At 39.4% G+C, this 21,699-nt stretch overlaps 1 protein-coding gene across 1 annotated transcript; it reads left to right on the plus strand.

The window, feature by feature from the left end:
- The first annotated feature begins 4,296 nt into the window (after nucleotides 1-4,296).
- On the plus strand, nucleotides 4,297-17,262 carry PLRG1 (pleiotropic regulator 1). The gene is made up of 15 exons (XM_002196387.7): nucleotides 4,297-4,434; nucleotides 6,173-6,279; nucleotides 6,503-6,645; nucleotides 7,710-7,763; nucleotides 8,992-9,085; nucleotides 9,486-9,576; nucleotides 9,789-9,890; nucleotides 10,767-10,859; nucleotides 11,210-11,359; nucleotides 11,468-11,569; nucleotides 12,072-12,174; nucleotides 12,743-12,851; nucleotides 14,312-14,451; nucleotides 15,954-16,147; nucleotides 17,057-17,262. Exons 1-15 carry the CDS (start codon nucleotides 4,426-4,428, stop codon nucleotides 17,114-17,116), a joined length of 1,551 nt encoding a protein of 516 aa, XP_002196423.3. The 5' UTR covers nucleotides 4,297-4,425; the 3' UTR covers nucleotides 17,117-17,262.
- The last annotated feature ends 4,437 nt before the right edge of the window (nucleotides 17,263-21,699 follow it).

Raw genomic sequence — 21,699 nt, forward strand, 5'->3', positions numbered from 1 at the left:
ATTCATATCAATGTCTGAAACAATGAAGGGATGTGAACTGTGGTCTGAGCTTCCATTTCAAAGACTAACTTGATGGAGAGGAGGATTTTACAGGAAGCAAAGATAAGAACAGCTAAAATGTATTGGTTTAGACCTTTTTCCTGTATTCATGCTGCTGTCAGAATTCTAGTAAACTACAGAGATTCACAAAATATGAAAACTGTTTAACCTGACTGGTTTAATTATTAAACATTTTGGCCCCAAATCAGCCATGGCTCAAGGAGCTGAAACTCCACTGAATTGGATCTGCATGAGGACATCACCAACACTATTAGATTTGGAAGAACACAAACTTCTCCCTAAGACATTAAGAAATCTGTCTACGGCTAAAACTGACATCATTAACAAGTTATTTCCACTTATGAATGCTAGCCAAGATGTTATCACTGATTTTGGGAATATCCTAACTTTTAATACAGTTTTCCCTCCATGTACTTCTGAGGGAAGTTCAACCACTCTCATCTTTCATATGGAAGGGACATAATCCTTGAACCTCTGTCCAGGGCTTATGAGCAGCCTGTAGTACAGTGGAACTAAAACTAGGTCTCACTATTCCTGAGCTAGAAACTCAAATTATCCCAGCTCAGTTCACACAAATATTAATTAAACGTTAATAATATCAAGTGATATTTGTGCAAAATCTGTTTTGAAACTATCAGCATGTTCTTCAGTAATTTATGGTGTTTCAGACATTAAGCTCTCTTTAGTTCCTGATGGAGAGCCCTGGTTGTGTCTGTGCAGAGGCTGTCAGAGACTGGATGATGAGGGTTGGTGCAGGAGCCACCAAGCCAACTGCAGAGCCCCAGCATGGGAAACCCCCAGGCTTATTCTGCCTTAGATGGGATTTGCCCTTTGAAACTCAGTCTTTGACCTCCAGTACCTTTCATAGGCTTCCCTAGGAGAGCTGGGTGGTGGTGTCTCCACGAGGATTCTCCATGAGCAACACGTATATGTCACACCCCAGCAGGCTGGCAGCTACCTGCCAAATGACCAGATGCCTCAGGGCAGGGATCGTGTGACTGTCCATCTGTAAGCAAGGGCCTTGTCTGCACTGCAGAGGTTGTGCCTGGAGACTTTTATCAGCAAAAACAGTCCAAATTTGGACTGGCATAAAGAGGAGTCTATCCTGGCAAACATGCACACATACAGGAAAGCATTCTGGCAGCAGAAGTTAATCTCCATTAGCATCCCAGTTATGAGATGTGATTTACTCCCATGCTTGCAACCATTACAGTCAGGCTGACGCTTTATAAGGATTGAATAAAGCCTTATAAAGAACCAAAACTATAGCTTACATTTCTTCTAAAAATGGTATCAAAGAAGTACTCTCTTCAAAACAGAACAACCTCTTTTCCTCCATACTCCCTCCTCCAACTCACGTGGTAAATGAGTCGGTGTTCCCAGAGCTAATGTGGTGGTGATACCACAGCATGTCTGCTAGAAACTGCAATACCACTCCATGGACCTGTTTGTGTTCCAGGACACCCCTGTGTACAGTATTTTTTACTAAAAAGGCACTTACTAGCAGAGGTGTGTGTGTGTTTTGAGGAACGTCTGTTTGCTCGCTGCCCTGGTGTTTGTAGTGCTGGCCAGTGATGCAACCCTCTTTACACAAACCCTCCGACCCAGGCGAGCCGTGATCACCAGATCATGGCTCTTCAGAGCTGCATGCATCCCTAAAGGAAGTCCTGGGGAACAGAACCTTCTTGGCTTACACTGAGCTATAGTGTTTCAATTTAAACATAGCTGTTGATTTAGAAATGTCCTTTTCAAACAGTTGTGTTGTAATAGTGCCATCCTATGAAAAGAATATTGTAAACTTAAACGTTCACCTCTGCTGTGATGAACATCCTTCTTATTTGCTTTTATTGGTAGCAAATATTACTTCAAAGATTTCTTGTAAATGATCGTGAATGCTATCTCCATGTTCTGAAAGCAACATTAATGACTGGGCTATTTTCACTTTGGCTTTAATATAACACTAAAAGTTCCTCCAATTTGCTAGTCACCTTCTATGAAATAGTGCTTATAAAAAAAATACATCATTAGCTATTTCCAGAACTGCAGCTGTAGCTGACATGCAAGCACACATCAAGTCATATGTAACAAAGAAAATTAATGAAGTGCATATTCTTATTAATATTACTGTCATGATTTATTGATGTTCCAGGACTAAATTTCACCCTAGACTAAACCTTCTAGGGAAAAAAAAATAACAAATTTGTCCCCTAACTGGATTCTGAAAACTCTGAAAAGATTAATTTGTCCTCTGAGTTTCTAAAGCATTACCAGGATAACAGGAAACAAATTCAGGTTATACATCTCTGAGGGGAATGTTTATGTGTAAAAAAAAAATTAGGAAAACTACAGCAACTCCAGGGCTATATGAATACTTCTATTAATAGTAATAACAAGTGCAGACAAGTTTTCTTGCTAAATATAATTTTTAAAATTTTGCTACCAGAGTGCATATTTCAAATTTTGTTTCCCTTTAAAAAGCAGTGGAAATAAATCTGATTTCTTTCAACAGAAAATAAGAAAGAAACAACTCTATAAACAGCCAGAGACTACCCTTTAAACCATTTCCACACATTAAATCCACCAGTCAACTGAGTGAACAAGCAGGCACATGCTACTCTGCGTGCAACTTTAAAAAAGAAAGATAAACCTGTTTGAAATTCTGAGCGCTCTCCAAGTTTCCTTTCAAATGTTTTGTATCTTCAGTCTAACCTCATTAGCCCAAGACTTGCCCCATTTTGACACACTGCCCTGTGGAGTTTGCACTTTAAGCAAGGACAGACAAAGCTCCCTCTCTGCGAGATGTTTTGCTGGTGTTTATGGCAAGCTCTGAAATTTAACGGGGATTGCCAGCCACACCAGAAGGAATACCAAAATAGGCTGGCTTGTTAAACATGAAACCTGGCTGCCTTGGCTTGAAGCTGAGCTGGCAATAGTTCCCCACTACTGACACAATGTAATTGGCATCTCTTCCCACCTCTACCTAGAACGGGAGATGGGGCTCAAAGCCACTTCAAGCACGTTTCCATCACTGTATCATAAATTACTAAATACACAGCACCAGCGCAGCCACCAGAAGTGAGCCACCAACTGCAGAAAAGACACAATATTTATGTCAAGTAGGCAAGCTGTGTGCCAGAAATGCCAAGCTAATGCTGTCCTATAGAAGACAGCAGGTTTGAACCAACTATGTTGCACTGAATCACTTCTAGCTCAGATGGTTTTGTAAACTGTTCACAGCTCAGGCATGCAGGCAAGCAGACAGAGCGAGTGGCTGGTTTGGTGGTAAAGAAGAGCATCATGATGGAGTAGCTGCAAAAGATGAGCTTGCCAAATCCCAGATACTGCTCAGGAGGACAAGACTTCATGGAATTAAGAGCAGGTGAGTATATGTGGAGAAAGTAGGTGCCTATTTCAAATTTGCACAAATGCATTTAGTTACTCTACTCACGAATGGAAGTGAAATACCTGGTGGACTAACAGGGTACGTTTGTAATAGAATTATGGCCTCTGCCCTTTCACAGCCAACACTTTGCCATGAAGTACGGGGTCGCCAGCTTGTTCACACCCTTTGCTCTCCATCAAGATGAGGTCCTGTGGAGCCAAACTAAAGACACTCTTCCCAAAAGATCAGCTATAATGGCTAACATCCAATATCACCGCAGTTCAACACCGCATGGCTTTACCCTTGAGAACTCACGAGGAAAGCAACACATGAAACCTGCAGCTCCACGGCCCCAAACACGTGCAAAGTGCGCTAGTTTCAGACCCAAGGGAGCGGCACTGCCCAGCTCAGGCTCGATCCCGCATCCTGAGGGCAGTGCTCGGGCCGGGCCCCTCTGCGGGGCCGCTCCGCCTCTCCCGCAGCGCCGCACCGCCCTCTGCCGGCCGCCGGCCGCACTGCGCCGCGCCCCGGGACGGCGCGGATGGCTCAGGCCGGAGGGACCGCAGCGAGTGCGGCCATCGGATCCCGCGGGGCATCCCAGAGCATGCGGCACAGGGCTGTGAGTATCTCCAGTGATGGAGACTCCGCAGCCTCTCTGTGCCGCTTTCCCCATGCTCGGGTGGAACTTCCTGTGCATCAGCTTCTGCCCACTGCCTCTTGTCCTGTTGCTTGGCACCACCGACAGAGCCTGGTTTCATTCTCCTGTCACCACCCCTCTATACATTTGTACACATTGATGAAGTGACTCGCACCGGCTGCGAGCCCTCGCGCCGCCGTACGCCGAGTGGAGGCGCCGCCATGAGCCCCGCCCCTCCGCTTCAGCGCCTCCGTCCCGGTCTCGCCATGCATCACTTCCGGCCCGGGGCGGGAAGGCGCCGGAAGTGGCTCCATAGCGGCCGCGGCGGGGGGAGTCCGGCGGCGCCATGGCGGAGGTGAGGGACGGGGGGCGGCCCCGCGCCTTCGCTCTGTCGGGGCCTTCAGACGTTCTGGGCGAGACCAGGGAGCGGGAGCAGGTTGGGGCCGGGCGGGAGAAGCGCCGCCGTGCACCCTCGCAGTCCCCGGGGGGGAAAGGCGCTGTAGGGATGGTCCGTGGCGGCCCCTCCATCTGCGCGGCCCCGCCCGCTGCGGCCCGGGGACAGCGAGGTGCCCGCAGAGCGCAGCGGGTGCGGGTCGGACTGTGCGTGTCTGGCCGGGAGTGAGCAGCGGCTTTGCTTTGCCAGACTTGTGCCGAATGCCGGCGCTGGGGCCCATGGGCCGCCAGCTCGTCATGAGAGGGGTTTGTCCCGCTCTGCTCTGCTCTGCTCTGCTCTGCTCTGCTCTGCTCTGGGGCGGTCTCACCTCGAGTGCTGGGTTTTGTTTTGGGTACCATAACATCAGGAAAAGGTATAAAGGATATGGAGATGAATGGTCTAAATGAATGGTCGGAGTGAGGAATGGATGAAGTCGTTTGCCATATTCAGCCTGGAGGAGAGGGTGAAGGGAAACCTCATTTCAGTTTACAGCTTCCTCTCGAGGGGAAAGCAGAGGAGCAGGCTCCGATCTGATCGTGGGTCCGACCTGTGGTGACCAGTGACAGGATCCAAGAGAATGGCCTGAAGCTGTGTCAGGGGAGGTTTAGGCTGGATATCAGGAAAAGGTCAGGGTGGAGGGGTGCTTGAACAGGCTCCCAGGGAAGTGGTCACAGCAGCAAGGCTGACAGAGTTCAATGAGCTTTTGGATAATGCTCTTGGGCACAGGGGACGTGCCTCTTGGGGTGTCCTATGCAGGGCCAGGAGCTGGACTCCGTGATCCCTGTAAGCCACTTCCAGCTCAGCACATTCTCTTCTGTGATTGTGGGGAAGTGATGCTGTGGTGTTTAACCTCCAGAGACCTACTGCTGACTCTATTAGCCCATAAGGAAACCCTCAGGTTCTTTTGTGAGGCCTTGGGAGCACACCTGTGGAGAAGGCCACTGGTTTTATAGGCGGTAGAATCTTTACTGTGGGGCGAATATCGTGCACTTCTGGAGGCACGTGGGGCTGTCAGAGTTATAGAAGGTGCAACGACTGCTGCCTGATGCAACACTATGAGCTATTTTTTTTTCAAAAAGCATCTGTCAAAAATTACTTGTAGCAAGTTTCTTCCCTGTTGGGGAGACATAGAGACCTACTCCTCTGTTTGTGGTGTCAATAGCTGCTGTTGTTGGGTGGTAATTAGCCATGTTAACATGAAGTGGTACTGTACATAAAAATTCATGACTGCTCATGTTCTTTTCACAGTGGTAGTGAAGGAAAATGTACAGTTTGGTTTTTGTTTTTTTTTTTTTTCTGAATTGGCTTCTATATTGCTTACATATGAAAACAGAACTGGGAAGGACGTGGGATAAAAACTTTTATATTCATAGATTTGTCATGTAAATGCCAGTGCAGAAAGTTTGATTAAAGTTTTTGGCTTGCTTTTCAAATTCTTCTAAGTTTTCAAGGAATAGAATACAGTTTTGAATAAACACTGAAGTAAAACAACTTGACATAATAATTTTTTAGTTTCCAAGAATATTAGTGTCTTCTATGAAGCAAATGGTTGTATGTCATAGAACTGAAAAATTGCTACTCAGTTTAATTTGTGTTTCAGTGTTCAGTTTTTGATGTAGATCTGTTCAAACTTATTTAAATGCTCTTTTCTTTATTTTAGGAAGTGCAAAAGCATTCTGTGCACACACTTGTGTTCAGGTCTTTGAAGAGAACCCATGACATGTTTGTAGCTGATAATGCCAAACCTATCCCATTGGATGAAGAAAGGTAAGTGCTGCTGCACTCAGTGAAGTTTTAAACTCTGTCAGTGATTGCTCCACCCAAGTCAGAAATTCAGATATATTTGTACTGGCAACAGTGTAGTTTTGAGAGGAGAGAAATATTAGGGTTGTAAAGTAAGTTTCTTGACATCCTCTCTAAAATATTTCAAAACTCGGTAGCAGTTCAGAAAGTGGGGTTCAGTGAGGATTTTGCTTTTCTCGTGCCACAGTCACAAGGTGAAGATGGCAGTCAAGCTGCGCACGGAGTACGGCTCAGTGCTGCACATGCCCACGCTCAAAGAGAACCTGAGGGAGAAAGGAGGCGCCAACACTGGGGATCCCTACGGACACAAACAGTATACTGGAAATCAAGGTTAGTTTGCCCCTAGTGCTATATTTGTCCTTTCTTTTGTAACAGTCTCAGTGATGTAAAAGCTTCAGAATGCAGTCCAGCATTAATCCACTGGAGATAAATGCAGAAATCAAAAAAAAAACTTTTTTGATTGGTATTTTTTTTGCTAGAGTCCACAGGTGGTAAGTGATTCAGAAATCACTTTGCTTTTAGCAAAAGAGTTATTGGGTGCTGTGGATTTTTATAGTGATGAATTAGTAAAAAGAGTAATTTTTAATAACATTAGTGTGTGGAGTTGTTAGTGTATTAGGTGTTAAAGTTGAGTAATGTGTTTCTTATGTTTGCAAGTTCATGATGGTTAAGGACATGCTCTTTGGTTGACTTTTGTTTATTTAGGCATTTTTGTGTGTTGTTTTTTGTTTGGGGTGGTTTTTTGTTATTTTGTTTCACAGTATATTTACAGTCTTTAAGCTGTGCAATTTTTAAACCAGAAAACGCTTTATTTCAAATCTGTAGAGTTTTTTTTCAATATGTGTTTTGTGATGTATAAAATGTGTATGTATTACGTAAATCCTGTATGAAAATTTCTCTTCTAAAAATGCCACCTCATTTTGGTTGAGACAGTTGATATTCAGTTGATATTGAGATTCTGCCCAAGGTGCTTTATTTGGAAGTATTGTGCAAGTGAAACATGTTGAGGGAGAATGAAAAATCTTTTAAGAAGAAAAGTACCTTTCTCAGTTCCGACAGCCAACTTACTAGCTTACGTTTCAGACGCCCATGCTCTTTGAATGCATGGTATCTGCTTCAAAGGCAGTATGAGCATTTTTTACTTGAGTCCTCTTGATAAAAGGTCGCTTCACCATTCAAATTAATTATTTTTTACAGTTGAGTTTTCTAAAATGGAGGTAACCAGAACAACTTAAACTAATGAAAATGAGAAATGTCTAACTACATTGGAGGTGGTTACCAGTTTCTTTTGCTGTGTATGATCTGCTCTCTTTTCCTCTATTTGCTGTTTGAATGCTTTGTTTGCAGTGCAGTATAAAATGTGTTTATTAATATAACATTCTCTTGTGCTTTAGGACAAGAAGTTGAGTATATGGTAACTGGTACACACCCATACCCGTCTGGTCCTGGTAAGTAAAATTTTGCAAGTGTTTTATGGATCTTCTGAGTTCCTGTATGAACAAGTTATCCTTCATCCTATCAGGAGCAGGCTTCCTCTTGATCCATACTTAATAGTAGTGGAATGTTGCCTGCTTTTCACCACCAGAGCAGAAAGGTTTCACCCCCTTGCTCTAGGGAAGAGACTTGAGGGTGTAATAATTTTAATGTAATGTGATTTTGCCTGTGCTTGTAAAGGTTATGTTTCTGTGTTGTTACACTGGCTATTGCTCATTGCCACTGTTACTGATGGATCCTGCTGTGTTCTTGGAAGAGCTCAGTTTTAGCTGTTGATTGTTTATTGTGCTTAAGTTTTTTATGAGTATAGTGGAAAATCTGTTGTTTTGATTTATAACTTAACAGATGTGAGGGTTTATGGACCCTCAACCATTAAAAAAACAGGCATAGTTAGTTGCTTCTAACTGTGGGGACAAGAATTGCTCACAGTGGTTTCCTTACATTTACTGTTCTTTTAATAGAATCATTTATATCAGGGTTGAAAATCATCTTTCTTTCTTTGCAGTTTCTTGCTTTAACCTGAATATTTTGCCCAAATACTGAGTTTGTTGTCAACTGACAGAAGTTTGCTTAGGAAAATAAGTAAAACAATGAGTTAAATTCACCAGTCTGCACCAAAACTATACTTTACAAAGAGTTTTAAAAATTTTTTTAGACAATATCTGCTGTACTTGAGAAAAGGTTAAAAATGTGAAGATGTAGCCTGAGATTCTTACTTAAGTAGGACTAAACTGTTGTGATTCTGACACCATCTGTGATGCCAAACACAGCATAGGGAGGGATTATAGATTGTACTAAAGAGCCTAAGTTAGCAAGTGCTTCACAAGATTGTGTTTATTTCTGTGGTGTTTGGATTTTCATAGCAGGTAAAGCTGGGTTTAAAGATGGATGCTGCTTCTAATTAGATGGGTTTTTTTGTTTCCACTGACATACTGTTTTATACTCTGGAAATTTTGTACTCACATATGTAGTAGATCAAGATAGAAAGGATTTGTGCCAAAATAAAGATTTCAGTGGATTTGAATTAAATGTGAAAATGTTATTGAAGGATGAGAGTTGATATTACAGGTGTGTCAGGCCCTTGTTTGCAGGTATATGTGTATATATATGTTTGTATAATGCACTTCTGAGTTCCTGTTTAAAAGAGATGTCTTTGTTTCTAATGTGGATTTTTTTTTCAAGGTGTGGCTTTGACAGCAGATACTAAGGTCCAGAGAATGCCAAGTGAATCTGCAGCACAATCCTTAGCTGTAGCACTTCCTGCTTCCCAGTCCAGGTACTGCTATGTTACCTCATTGACACTGTTATTTGTGGGACTTGCAAGGCAAATCACAGAAGCTGATATAAGAGCTACTTGGAGTAATAATTTGAATATTCTCAAAGAAACTGCTTTTAGTGTGGACAGGCATTGCTTTTCTGTATGCTTTTTATTTTGTATTGTCACAAGAGGGAGTGGGTAGAAGTTGGGACAAGGGAAATTTTGTTTAATTAGAAGATAAGAATGTGAAGCTTTGTGGTATCTCTGCCTTGGGGTGGTCAGGCCCTGGAGAGGGTACCAAGAGAGGTTGTGGACTCTCCATGCTGAGAGGTGTACAACACTCAGCTGGCTGCAGCTCTGTGATCACTTAGCAGGAGAAAGTCGATTGCAACTCATGAACCATTTTCACTTCCCCTAGGCTGGATGCAAACCGGACAGCTGCTGGTGTGGGTGACATTTACAGGCATGCTGGAATATCTGAGCGTTCCCAGCCTCCTGGGATGTCTGTGGTGAGTCTGTTGCACATCTCACAGTCTGTGAGACTGTGTACAACTGGACATGGTGTTAACCAGATTGCTTCTGGACCCATCTGTGTGTTGTGTGGAGATCTCCTGACTGACTAAATATAATCAGTATTGAGAAGGCAGAATGAGAAAGTTTTAGGCTTTAAACAGAGAGATAATCTACAAACCAGAAGAGTAACCCTTCTTTTAATTTACAGGCTATGGTGGAAGCTGGTGGAAACAAAAATTCTGCATTAATGCCAAAGAAGGCTCCAACCATGCCCAAACCTCAGTGGCATCCACCTTGGAAACTGTACAGAGTAAGTTAGAAATTATATGACATGAACGTGCATATAAAAAAAAACCATACTCTATATAAAACCTCAAATAATAATTTTTTGTTCTCATTCACAAAAATATAATCAAATATGATTTTAAAATGTGATTGAAAAGGGGTAACAACTAAACTGTATACACACAGTCTCTCTCTTTGAACCTCTTTTTTACTCTTGTAGCTCTTGTTATGATAAATTTGATGGAAGGTTTGCTGTATTTCTGCCTAAGAAGCTTTGTTGTGTTTTAAATGTTTTGAAATGAGCTGTATGACAGTATATGAAACATGGCATCTAGTGAAACCAGTTATGGGGCTTGATTTTAGCTGAATGACTTTGGAGAATTTAGAGAAACGGGCTGTCAAAAGTAAAGCATGTGTTGGCAAAGTATTTCTTGTGAGATCAGTCTCCATATTTTTATTATTGCAAAGTGTCCTACTCTCATACCCCTGTTTCGGGGAGAAGAAGGTGGTGGTGTGCTTTAAGAGGCTATAATGTTATTTAATGGACAATGTTTCTGTAATTGTTTTTTGTATAAGCACTATACAGCAGCATAAAGAGTCTGCTCAAATGCAGTCTTTCTCTGCAAAGCTTCGAGTGTTGGAAGTGTTACGGACACTCAAAGGATGTGAAAAGGTTGCTTATATGAATAGTCTTTCTGTATCGCAGCTTCCCCAAGTCTGGTGTATGTAAATTTCTAGTTTTCTCTTTAACTGAAGTAGAAATCAAGCTGCCTTCAGATCTGATTTTACATTTGACTTTTCTTGGTAAATACTAGTAAATTTCAGTGTTGGAGAAGGAAAATTACATCAAAAGGTATTGTACTATTTCTGATACAGATTTTTTTTTTTGTTCTCTCTGAAGGTTATCAGTGGTCATCTAGGCTGGGTGAGATGTATTGCAGTAGAACCAGGAAATCAATGGTTTGTTACTGGCTCTGCTGACAGAACCATAAAGGTAAGAGGCTGGAAGAAATGACTGACAGAGTTTGCAGGGAGTGGGTTTTTTTTGTGCCCTTTTTATTTAAAAGTGTTTCCAGCCCTTGGAAAAAGTTTCTTGTTTACTGTTTGCAGAATAATGAACTACAGAACTTTTTTTTTTGTTACCTTTTCATAAAGGATTTGTGTAGTAGCATTAATTCTTTTTTTTGAGAGTTCATATATTACATGTTAGTGTCTGGAGAGCAAGTGTTGATGTGACTGTATTTTTAACTTACATTGCAGCAGGATCAGTTACATCTGGGCTGTTCACCCAGACTCACTGTGTAGCTTTTTCCTGTTTACCTTAAAATACCTGTTTTGGTGCAGATTTGGGACCTTGCTAGTGGCAAATTGAAATTGTCTTTGACGGGACACATCAGTACTGTACGTGGGGTGATAGTAAGTGCTAGAAGTCCATACCTCTTTTCTTGTGGAGAAGACAAACAAGTGAAATGCTGGGATCTTGAATACAATAAGGTAAGCTGCCGTTTCTTTAATTGAAGGAATTGGTAGTAGCAAATACAGAAATCAAAGCATATAGAATATTCTTTCAATTATTAGTTTGCGTGGTTTTTATTCGTCTAGGTCATCAGACATTACCATGGTCATCTAAGTGCTGTTTATGGCTTAGACTTGCATCCAACAATAGATGTGCTGGTGACATGCAGCAGAGATTCAACAGCACGAGTAAGTATAGCATTGTGTTTTAACATCTTGATGTCTGTATTTCAATATCTTCATTTGTAAAAATGAGCACTTAGCAAAAGTTATCATCAATTTAGATTAAATACTAAGATGATTTGTGTTAGCTTTGTCTTACATTGTTGATCAAATTGAAAGCCAAATGAACGAACGTGCCATGTCACTTCAGGATAATGTTTTATTTCTTAGTTGAGTAAGTAGACTACATAGTATATGTAGGATTGCTTAGTATTTAGAAGGTGGTATGGGATTATGGTGACTTGAATTATCCATATGCCTGGAAGTTCACTAGCAGGTTCCTGCTGCCCTTGAAATTTGCCAGCTGAGGCAGTTCTGTAATAAATGGTTGGGTGAAAAATACCACCTAAATATGATTTTTTAATCTGTAGGATTATAGTAAGGAAATGATGTAAACAATGGCAGTGCCTAAAATACATTGCATAAGCACCTGTTACTGACCTCTGACATATTTGCTGTGAATTCATAGATCTGGGATGTAAGGACAAAAGCCAGTGTGCACACACTGTCAGGACACACAAATGCAGTAGCAACTGTGAAGTGCCAAGCTGCAGAACCACAAATTATTACAGGTATAGTACATGTGGTTTCATGAGTAACATGATTGAAAGACCTAATGGTGAATGTGTTTGTTCAGTAATTGTGAGATGTTCATAATGTTATCTTGGTGAATTTGCTCAAATCTCATACTAGTTTCTGTTGAAAATGGGCCATGCTGTGGTTATTACATACTATTAATGGCATCTTTAAGCAAATATGACTGTACATTGTTTGAATGCTTTTCTGCACTTCCTTTTTTTCCTGGTGTTTTCATTTGTGTTGCAATATGTATTGAGACTTGCATTTTCTGTAATATTTCAGTTCTCCCCATTTCAGTTAGGGAGTGTCCAGTACTGTGGTTAAGTGTTCACCTTCGTTCCCATTCTGTCAAATTCCAGCTTTGCAGTGTGACTTCTTAGTTCTTGGATTTAAAACTGGCTAAAAATACTTTTGCAATCTAGCATCATCTTCATCTGAGGTGGCATTAGCACAATATTTATGTCTCTCTCACATCATTCTGGCTGCCTTAGCAAAGTAGTGATTATGATAAAATCAAGGTGATGGTTTCTACTTTTTTTTTTCAATTTCTTTTCATTGTAGGCAGTCATGATACTACCATACGGCTCTGGGACTTGGTGGCAGGAAAAACTCGTGTTACTTTAACAAATCACAAGAAATCTGTAAGAGCAGTAGTGCTGCATCCAAGACAGTGAGTTTTCTTTATTCTGTTACACTTTCACAGTTTTTTGAGAATTGAAGAGAGCCAATGTGAATGATGATCTAGAATAGTAGAGCATAATAACTTGAAAAACTAATGCACTTAGGATGATGCAAAAAGGTGCATATCAATTATCAGATTTTACTGCACTGATTGTGCTTCCCAAGTACTGGCATTGGTGTACATTAGGAATCCTGAGAATGCCTTATATCCCACAGAATTACTTTTGTGTGTGACTTTCATTCAGTCCTTAAAACTCAGTGATCCGTAAGGCTAATAATAAATATGTAACTGAATGGTTGTGAGCAGGAATTGCAGTAGTTTTGTAATGTGCCTATGCACACATGTGATTAATGCTAAAGAGGACAGTGATTAATAGAATGGTCTTTCTTTTGAATATGCGTTTCACTGCACAAGACATTTCAGTATTAACTGGCCTTAAAACTCAGTGTGAGAATTGAAGCTTTGAAGCAGATGTTCTTGGAAGTGCTCTGCATTAGGTGCTATATTTTGATGCTCTTTAGATCCCCATTAAAACAATGGTGAAAAGGAGTTCACATAGAACTTGATTGCTTCTGTGCCTTTAATATTTTAAAATTGCATTCTATCAGAAATTCAGTATCTTTGATATGAATAAACTCTGTTCCAGTGTGTGCCTGAAAAATTGTATAGCCAGTTAGCTATACAAAAAGCCTCTATTTTACTTACATTCTGAAAAAAAAGGAATTCAGGTTTCAGCTTCATCAAGTACACCTTTCTGAAAATAGACTTGAAGTGTTCTTGTCGAATGGTAGCGACTGTCAGCCTATAGTTCAGTATTTCTAACTTTTTTTAATGCTGTGGTATTTTCTTGTAATACTCGACTTTTTTATTTGCAGTATCTTTTAAATAGACAGCAAATTCTCTGGACATTGTGGCAAATGAAAGTATTCCTACAGGCTACCCAAACAACTGTGTAACTGCTTGCACATCTTAAAATGAAGGAAATTCTTATTTTGGGGTAACTCACTGGAAGATATTGTCTTTCGTAGTTACATTTTTACAGGGCTTTTTCCTTATGTAATTTTGTAAGACTAGTCATTAACCTATGCTTGGGGTTTGTTGCCTTTCTATTCTGTTACTTTTGCTGATGATGCCCTGATACCTGAAAGTTTGCCAGAACAACAACTGAAGAGAACTTATTGTGCATTTTAAATATTTGTTTGCATATTAAATCCTACGGCATATAGGATGTTACAAAGTTTAGTTTATGAAGCAGAAAGAAAACAGTATGAATAGGTAATTCGTGACTTCATAAAATTGCTTAATTTCATGTGAAGTAAACATGTCAGAAAAGCAGTTTTAATATCAAGCAATTTTGCAACTAGCATTTAGCAGTAGTTTTAATGAACAACATTTGCTCTCACTACAGCTATTTTGAGCTTTAATATACTGTGTTTATTTTCTTTCAGTTACACATTTGCATCTGGTTCTCCAGATAATATTAAGCAGTGGAAATTCCCTGATGGAAACTTCATTCAGAACCTCTCTGGTCACAATGCTATTATAAACACACTGGCTGTAAATTCTGATGGTGTTCTGGTCTCAGGAGGTAAAAATGAGAAATGCACATTCCTCTCCTCTCTCCCATGTATATGTGTCTGGAGATCCTTAGGCAGGGATGCTCATGGAACTCTGCTTTACCTAGGCCTGTCAGCCTGCTGCAGGACATAATTTCATTTCGTAGTGAGTAGGGCCACATTCTTGTCCTTGGATGTTTCTGAGCTGCATGTAAATAAAATAAAATTGAAGGACTTCTAATGTACTGCATGGAAGAGTTTTCCTCTTCTCAGCTGGCTGCTGCTGCGGGGCTCCAGAGTCCATCTTTTATGATCTGGTGGTTATTAGTGCCTTCTCTATAGTTAGCTGCATGTTGAGGCAGTGAGACTGGATAGAGGATGTAGAAGCATCTTGCTGAAGGTGTTTGGGAATAAGGCACTTGGGCCAGTGTACCTTTGGTCCTGTAGGCTAGGGATGTGGAGTAAAATGGAAATGTGCTAAGCAGGAGTTGGGAAACAGCCAATTAAATTGTCACCTTACTCTGGTTATGTTTCCAACTATGTGCAAAAGGGGCCCTTGATTTTAAAATTTGGATAAAGGTGTATTTTACAAATGGCTCATCCCCAGTAAGATCAAGAACCTCAGAAAATACTGGAATGGACTAACATGCCATTATTATTATTTGAAGACACTTTCAGATCATCCTTTTAAGAATTTTTTATGTTAGGAGTACCTGAGTCTTAAAAAACACCTTCTCCACATTAAAAAAAAAAAAAAACAAACTATTATCATTTTACTGATATTAATTGCAACCTTTAAAAAGTTAAAATTTGAGTATCAGTTCTCCCTTTTACATCCTTGCGCTATCTACAGCAGCTTCAGAGAAGATGATGCTGAATCAAAAGTTGATTTTACCTTGGAGTTTTCTACTGTAGAAACACCCTTCTTGAAACAGCTGGATTTCTAGTCTAGCTGGCATATGTGGAGAAATTTAATTTTTAATAGATCTGTTTCGGCTAGATAATGCTTTTGAAGGATATTGGGTTTTGTAACAGAAAAATTTTCTTGAGAGCATCCTTCTGAATAGAGTTCAGATTGCTGTGAGTGCCCTGTAGCTGATGCCAGTAGCAGCAATGCTGACAGGAATGACACCTCTGCAAACAATAAACCTACTTTGCATTAAGTAAGAGTCCTTAATGTTCTGATATCTTTGGGGGGGGATGATGCTGCCTCATTCAACTTCAGTGGAGCTTCTGAGCAGGGTGCTTTATATTCAGAATACCAGTCCTTATTGTGCCTCCAAAAGCAACTTGCTACAGTTGCCCTGTGATGTAGTGTATCATCTCTCAGGGTTATCTGATGAAAATCTGAATGAGTTTCTGAGGAAGGAAAACGCAGATAATAGGAAAATTTGTAGGGTGTACTGAGCTATTCTACATGAATGTTGTGTGATGTATTCCTGATGTATTTACTAGTTGTTCATGATGCTGTTTTTAGAAAACACATAGAAATTAACTGGTCAGAATACTAAATTTGTTTGTTTGTTCGTTATAGCTGATAATGGCACTATGCACCTTTGGGACTGGAGAACTGGATACAACTTCCAGAGAGTACATGCAGCTGTACAGCCGGGTTCTTTGGACAGTGAATCAGGAATATTTGCTTGTGTTTTTGACCAGTCAGAAAGCAGATTGCTAACAGCTGAAGCTGATAAAACCATAAAAGTATACAAAGAAGATGATACTGCGGTATGTCAAAGTGTCTTTTTAGTATTTTCATAAAATCAGAAAAATTCAGACAAATATGACACATACCTCTAGGAGACATGTTCAGACTTATGTAATCCATTTTGTTGAAGTTTGAAAGACCTCTGTATTTGCATTAACAGGACAGTAGCTAATTTCTGCATTCCTAATTATTGTTATATGCTGTAGTACAAATAAGTGTCAGATCTGTGAATTCTTCTGTAAAAGGCCTTTGTGTTGAAGTTTGGAGAAATCTGAATACCATCCTGTACACTGAGTTTTGAACCCAGTGGGAAACTGTGTGGGGTTGTATTGATAAAAATATGGGAATCAGCAAAAGGATTGCACTTTTAAGGTTTACTGTACTTATTTATATGATCTGGATTAATTATTGGCCCTTTTAGAATTTAGAGTCAAGAGCTTATTTTCAAACTGTTATTCTAAAATATGAATTAATTTACCAGTGAAGAAGACAGCAGATGATTGTACAGTCTGTCAGTGTATATCTTCAATATAAAGAATGTCATAATTTTTATTAAGTGTTGGAATTTTGCACTGAATTAAACTAGGAGTAAGTCTTAGATATAAAGAATCAGGAATTTTTTATCTTTTTTGAAGTTGGGCAAAATACACTCCATGACATCTACTGATACTGATGTAAATATGTCTGTTACTGGTAACCTGATCATTTTCCTTTTTGGGAAAAAAAAAAAAAAAAGACAAGTCCAGAACAAGTATTGCTATGTACTTCAGACAGTAAGATGATAGAAATTTTGATCTGGGTAAATTAATTACATTGTAGGTCAGGTATTAATAATGCTACATATGAAATAGAGTACATATACTTCATTAGTAGTATAGGCGAGTTTCAAGTTTAAAATAATCCTTATGCTATTTTTTTTTTCCCTTTAGACTGAAGAAACCCATCCTGTCAGCTGGAAACCAGAAATTATCAAGAGAAAGCGATTTTAGTGTGGCAACATACTACTTCTGTAATTTTGGTTTGGCTTTCCTGAGAGCATTCAGTCACATTTTGTTCTGCCTAGAACAGCAGAGCAAGAAGTCAGCTAAGTCATTGCTATTTCAACATGTTTTATAATAAATTTTATTTCTCTTTCCTTTTGTCTTTTTTTGTTGCGATTCCAGCAAATCAGTTGAATCTTAACTTTGTGGAGCATGCATGGTTCATGAAAAAGATAGGTGTCCAGGTGGTTATTTTTTTAGACTTACACTAAATAAATTCTTACAAAAATATTTTGATGAGCTAAGTTGTCTGAAACACCCTTGCTTGACCTCAAAAGTTAATCGCAAATTTATGCATAGAAGTCATCTTCTGGAAGTTCTTTGGGGACACTTTCAGATCTTAGCCTATTATACATAGGCTAAGTCTATACTAAGTTAGAGTTACAGAGTAATTTAGAAACAAGCAGAACAACAGAATTATAAGGTATAAACCTTGTTATAAACATGGCCACTGAGCATTGCTGGTGCTGTGTTATTGAAGGAAATGGATATTCAGAGTGTATCTTTCCCAGGAAAGTGTTCAAATGGATGCACTCATCTTCACTTAGTTTTCTGTAGCAAATACCACTGTCAAATCATTTTGTTTGCAGGACCAGTTGACTTTCTTTGTAGAGGAACTGTTTGTTTTCTTCAGTTATCTAAAGCATATATGACAGTAGAGTGCAGTGAACTTTTAAAACTCAGCTAGAGGAAAAGCTCTTAAGTAATTTAAGCCTTATTTTACAGGTTGTTGTCTTCCCATGATATTAGGATGGAATTTAAAATAAACTGTTACTGAAAGATAGTTTGTACTTCTGAAGGGACAAATCTTTCACTGGCTCTACAAATAGTCATGCAACAAGCAGTAAACACGTAAACCTCCTTGCTACTGCTTATCTGTGATGTCTGTGCTGCTCTAAAGTACTTCGTTTTCACAGGGCAGTGGAGAAAATAATTTTCATCTGGCCATTCCGTTATTGGCAAATTTGCTAGCAGTGTTAATAGCTGTGTTGGCAAGTCTTATGCTGAGTAGATGCTGAAAATTAGTCTGCGGCCTCATTGATACAAAGCATTGATGTCAAGCACGTCACAATAATTACTTCTATTCTCTACCAGTTTGACTTCTTTCAAATCTAGGATTTATGTTAGAGAAGTGAGTTATTTGCAATGTAATTTACAGAAAGCTAGTAAAACTAAGTGTTGTTTATATTATGACAATTTTTGTCTTTTATGCTACATAGGAGGTCTCGTATTTATAATCTGAATGTTTGACAATGTTATTTTAAGGGAGTATATGCTGCATAAATAACTGAATTTTAGTTGACAGCTACTATTGGAAGTAACATCACAAAATAGGAGGGGAATATTTGGTATATGAGTTGGATTAAGCATCTTTTATTTCACTGGTAATTTGAATTTTTCTGGATCTTGATTACAGTTCTTTCCATGTTAACTAATATAACAGTTAAAAATCCAGATTGTGGTTTATGCATGTTGTATGCAACTACTAATGCTTCATTCCAGAAATCAAGGAATTATTGGTGTTACACAGAATTTTGTTGCTCACAGTGAAATCTTCTTTAGGAAACCAGAGCAGAGAGATACAACTTGAAAAAGAGGTGGGCTTGTTGAGGATTTTTTTAGTTTCATTTTGTTTGGGTTTTTTTTAAGAAGTGTCTAATTTTTTTTTTTTTTTTTGGTAGTTTGGAATGAGGAAGGAGAAATTACAGCTCTAGATACAGGCCACAGTTCTAGCACGTCTTTTCTATACTGGCACTTTGCTTTAGGAACTGCATTTATTTTACTCTTTATAATTTTGAAGAGAGATCAGAAAGTCTCCATAAGAACCTATGTTTCTTCTTTGGACTTCTGCAGGAATTTGATATTTTACGGCAGCGGTTACAAGAGCATTTCTTTTTTGTGCCCTCAGTAAAGATTTTGTTTATACATGAAAGGCTTTGCACTATTACTTGGGATAATGTTTCTTTTTTGGCCCTAGGATAGGCTGCCCCTGTTTGAAGTGTGATTTTTTTTTTAAAGTGTATTCTTGAGCATTTGATTGACTTGTTAGTTTCCTTCCCAGTAGTTTTTTCTTCCCCTTGACAGTAATGTGAATATCATCACATTTTTATGTAAGTGTTGTTTATGGGGCATCAAGATGATCAGATTTCATCAAAGTACTTCTCTGATGCTGAGTAAGCCTGGATAGTGACACATGTAGGCCTGATCATGTAGGCTATACAGTGACATTAGGTTTGTCCATGTCAGTCATAAGATGAAGGAAAATAGGAGGATCTGATCTACTGGATCGATTATCCATGCTTCTGGGAAGGGTCACAATGAAATGTCAGTTTGAGTAATCTTGAATGGGAGTCTAATCACAGAAAATAATTATTGTCTTTAATTTCATAAAATTTGATGTTGTCTTCTCTATAGGATCAAATAATGTCTACCACAAACCCTGAGATTTGTTTTATACTGTGTATAAAATTGCAGAGAAGTGAGGAAATGGGTTTTGTTTGTAACATAAAAAAGTGGAACTGGTAAAGTAACGAATTTTCAGATCACTCTTTGTTTATACTGAAGTATACAGAGTCAGCTGTGCAGCTACAACACTGTTGTGTTGCTAGCAGCATGAGAGTTCTGCAGAGCAGTATGTATTTGGCAACTGAAAAGCTTACAGAAACAAGTGTCTAACAGCAGCTTCTTTTTTGCTGGATTGGAATTAAAGTGCTATACCTGATGTAAGCAACAGCAATTTAGCAATCAATAAAACCTTCCATACAATACGAATTCATGTCTTTTTTCCATTATGGTTTTGTAGTAAGAAGAATAAAAAACAACAAAGTGAAAGTAATTCAGTATCAACATGGACTGTTCCCATAGCACTGTAAGAAACATTTTTGCACATCAGCTGTAATGGGAAAAGAGAAACTATTGATTGCTGTTTTATGCAGAGCTTCCTATCTGCATGAAGGGATTAGCAAAACAGATACTGAATTGTTCATGCATTTTCTCTAGCATGTTTTTATAAAACATCAAAACACCTCTGGAGTTAAGTAAGAGTTCTGGGACGAGTTCTGGGTGAGAGTTTTGTGGCAGGATCATCCCTTAGGTGTTAACTGTCTTCTATTGCTGAATCTATGTGGGTAGGGTTTGTAACACTTAGTTGTGCACTTAGGTCAGTAGCATGTTCACTTCTTTCAGGTGCATGTTAGCACCAGGGTTTTGTTAACCTTTCTTTAGGGTATTTGTTTGAATATAATGAGTACACAAGCCCCAAACTTGTATCTAAAGGGTGGATTAATTGGAGGCACTCACCTGCAAATTAGACCTCAGCAGTAAAATAATTGAGCTAAATGTCTGTCTCCTTGCAAGAAAGGTTGAAATCACTGACAAGAAAACTGTAGCTGAAAATGCTTGGGAAATTTGTATTGTGCTGGGGTATTTTTTCTTTCCTCAAAAATCCTGCGCACCTTACCCTTGTTTTTGAGAAGTGCAGGTAATGTGTGAAATGCTTATTTCTGCCAATGTGTTTTTGCCACCTTTGCTTTACTTTTTAGGGAGAGCATGTCTTTGGAAGGCATGTCACCTTTAGTCTTTCTGCTTCAATGACAATTCTTGAGTTTTTAGATGCTGCAAATGTCTTTTTTTTCCCAGGTGATGCATCACTAAGAGAAGGGATGAAGGGTTAAGTCCTTCAGAGCGAGGGAGAGTCAATGCAGCATCAGAATGAATTATGAGTACTAAAGGCTACATGTAGAGAAAAATAAGACTTCTCAGAGACCAGATGAGAAAACTGTAATTAACTGAAACCTCTCAGGGAGGCGGAAAGTATCGTGGAAGAATTATGACTAAAGGAGACTAGAGCTATTATTTGAAAGCTTGCTATATTTACCTGGCAGGCTGGAGTAGAGGAGGCATTTCTGGATTAGATGAGTATAAATGGAAGAATGGAGGAGCAAGAGTGTGTTAATGGGGGAGCAGCCAATGGTGAAAATGAAAATGTGGGCACCTTGATGCAAATAATCTTTTTACACCAAGCTAGAAATGCATTTCTGAAAAGTGCAGGTGTTGTATATATCTGCATGTTCCAGTGCCCTCATGCTTCAAATTATAACTCAGTATACTACAAAAAATTCAGTGGCAGGTGAGGAATTGTGGACCACTGCAGGATGATAAGTCTGGAGGGATTTGCAGCTACACTGGGATTTTCACTGAGGAAGTGCTTGCAAGTACAGTTCTAAACAAGGCTTAAAAGTAAAGTGTGAAGAGCGAAGCCAAAGTTTGCATGGTAAATATCCTTAAAAACAGGCTATTTTTTTTTTTTTTACAGCTGATTGAATGTAGGGATTACCTTACAACACTGAGTTTGTTTTTTTTTCTCACAGGTGGGTGGTGAGCTGAGGAATGAGAAGTGAGTTTATAGCCACAGAATATCATGTTGACAGGATGCATTGCTGTTGGGAGACTTGTCACAAGTAGCAGTGTAGCTTGTGCAATCAGAAAAACCTTTGTGCTACATCCAAAAGTGTTTTGTTGTTTGTTTTTTT

This window comes from Taeniopygia guttata, chromosome 4 (assembly GCF_048771995.1).
Source record: "Taeniopygia guttata chromosome 4, bTaeGut7.mat, whole genome shotgun sequence".
Classification (NCBI taxonomy): domain Eukaryota; kingdom Metazoa; phylum Chordata; class Aves; order Passeriformes; family Estrildidae; genus Taeniopygia; species Taeniopygia guttata.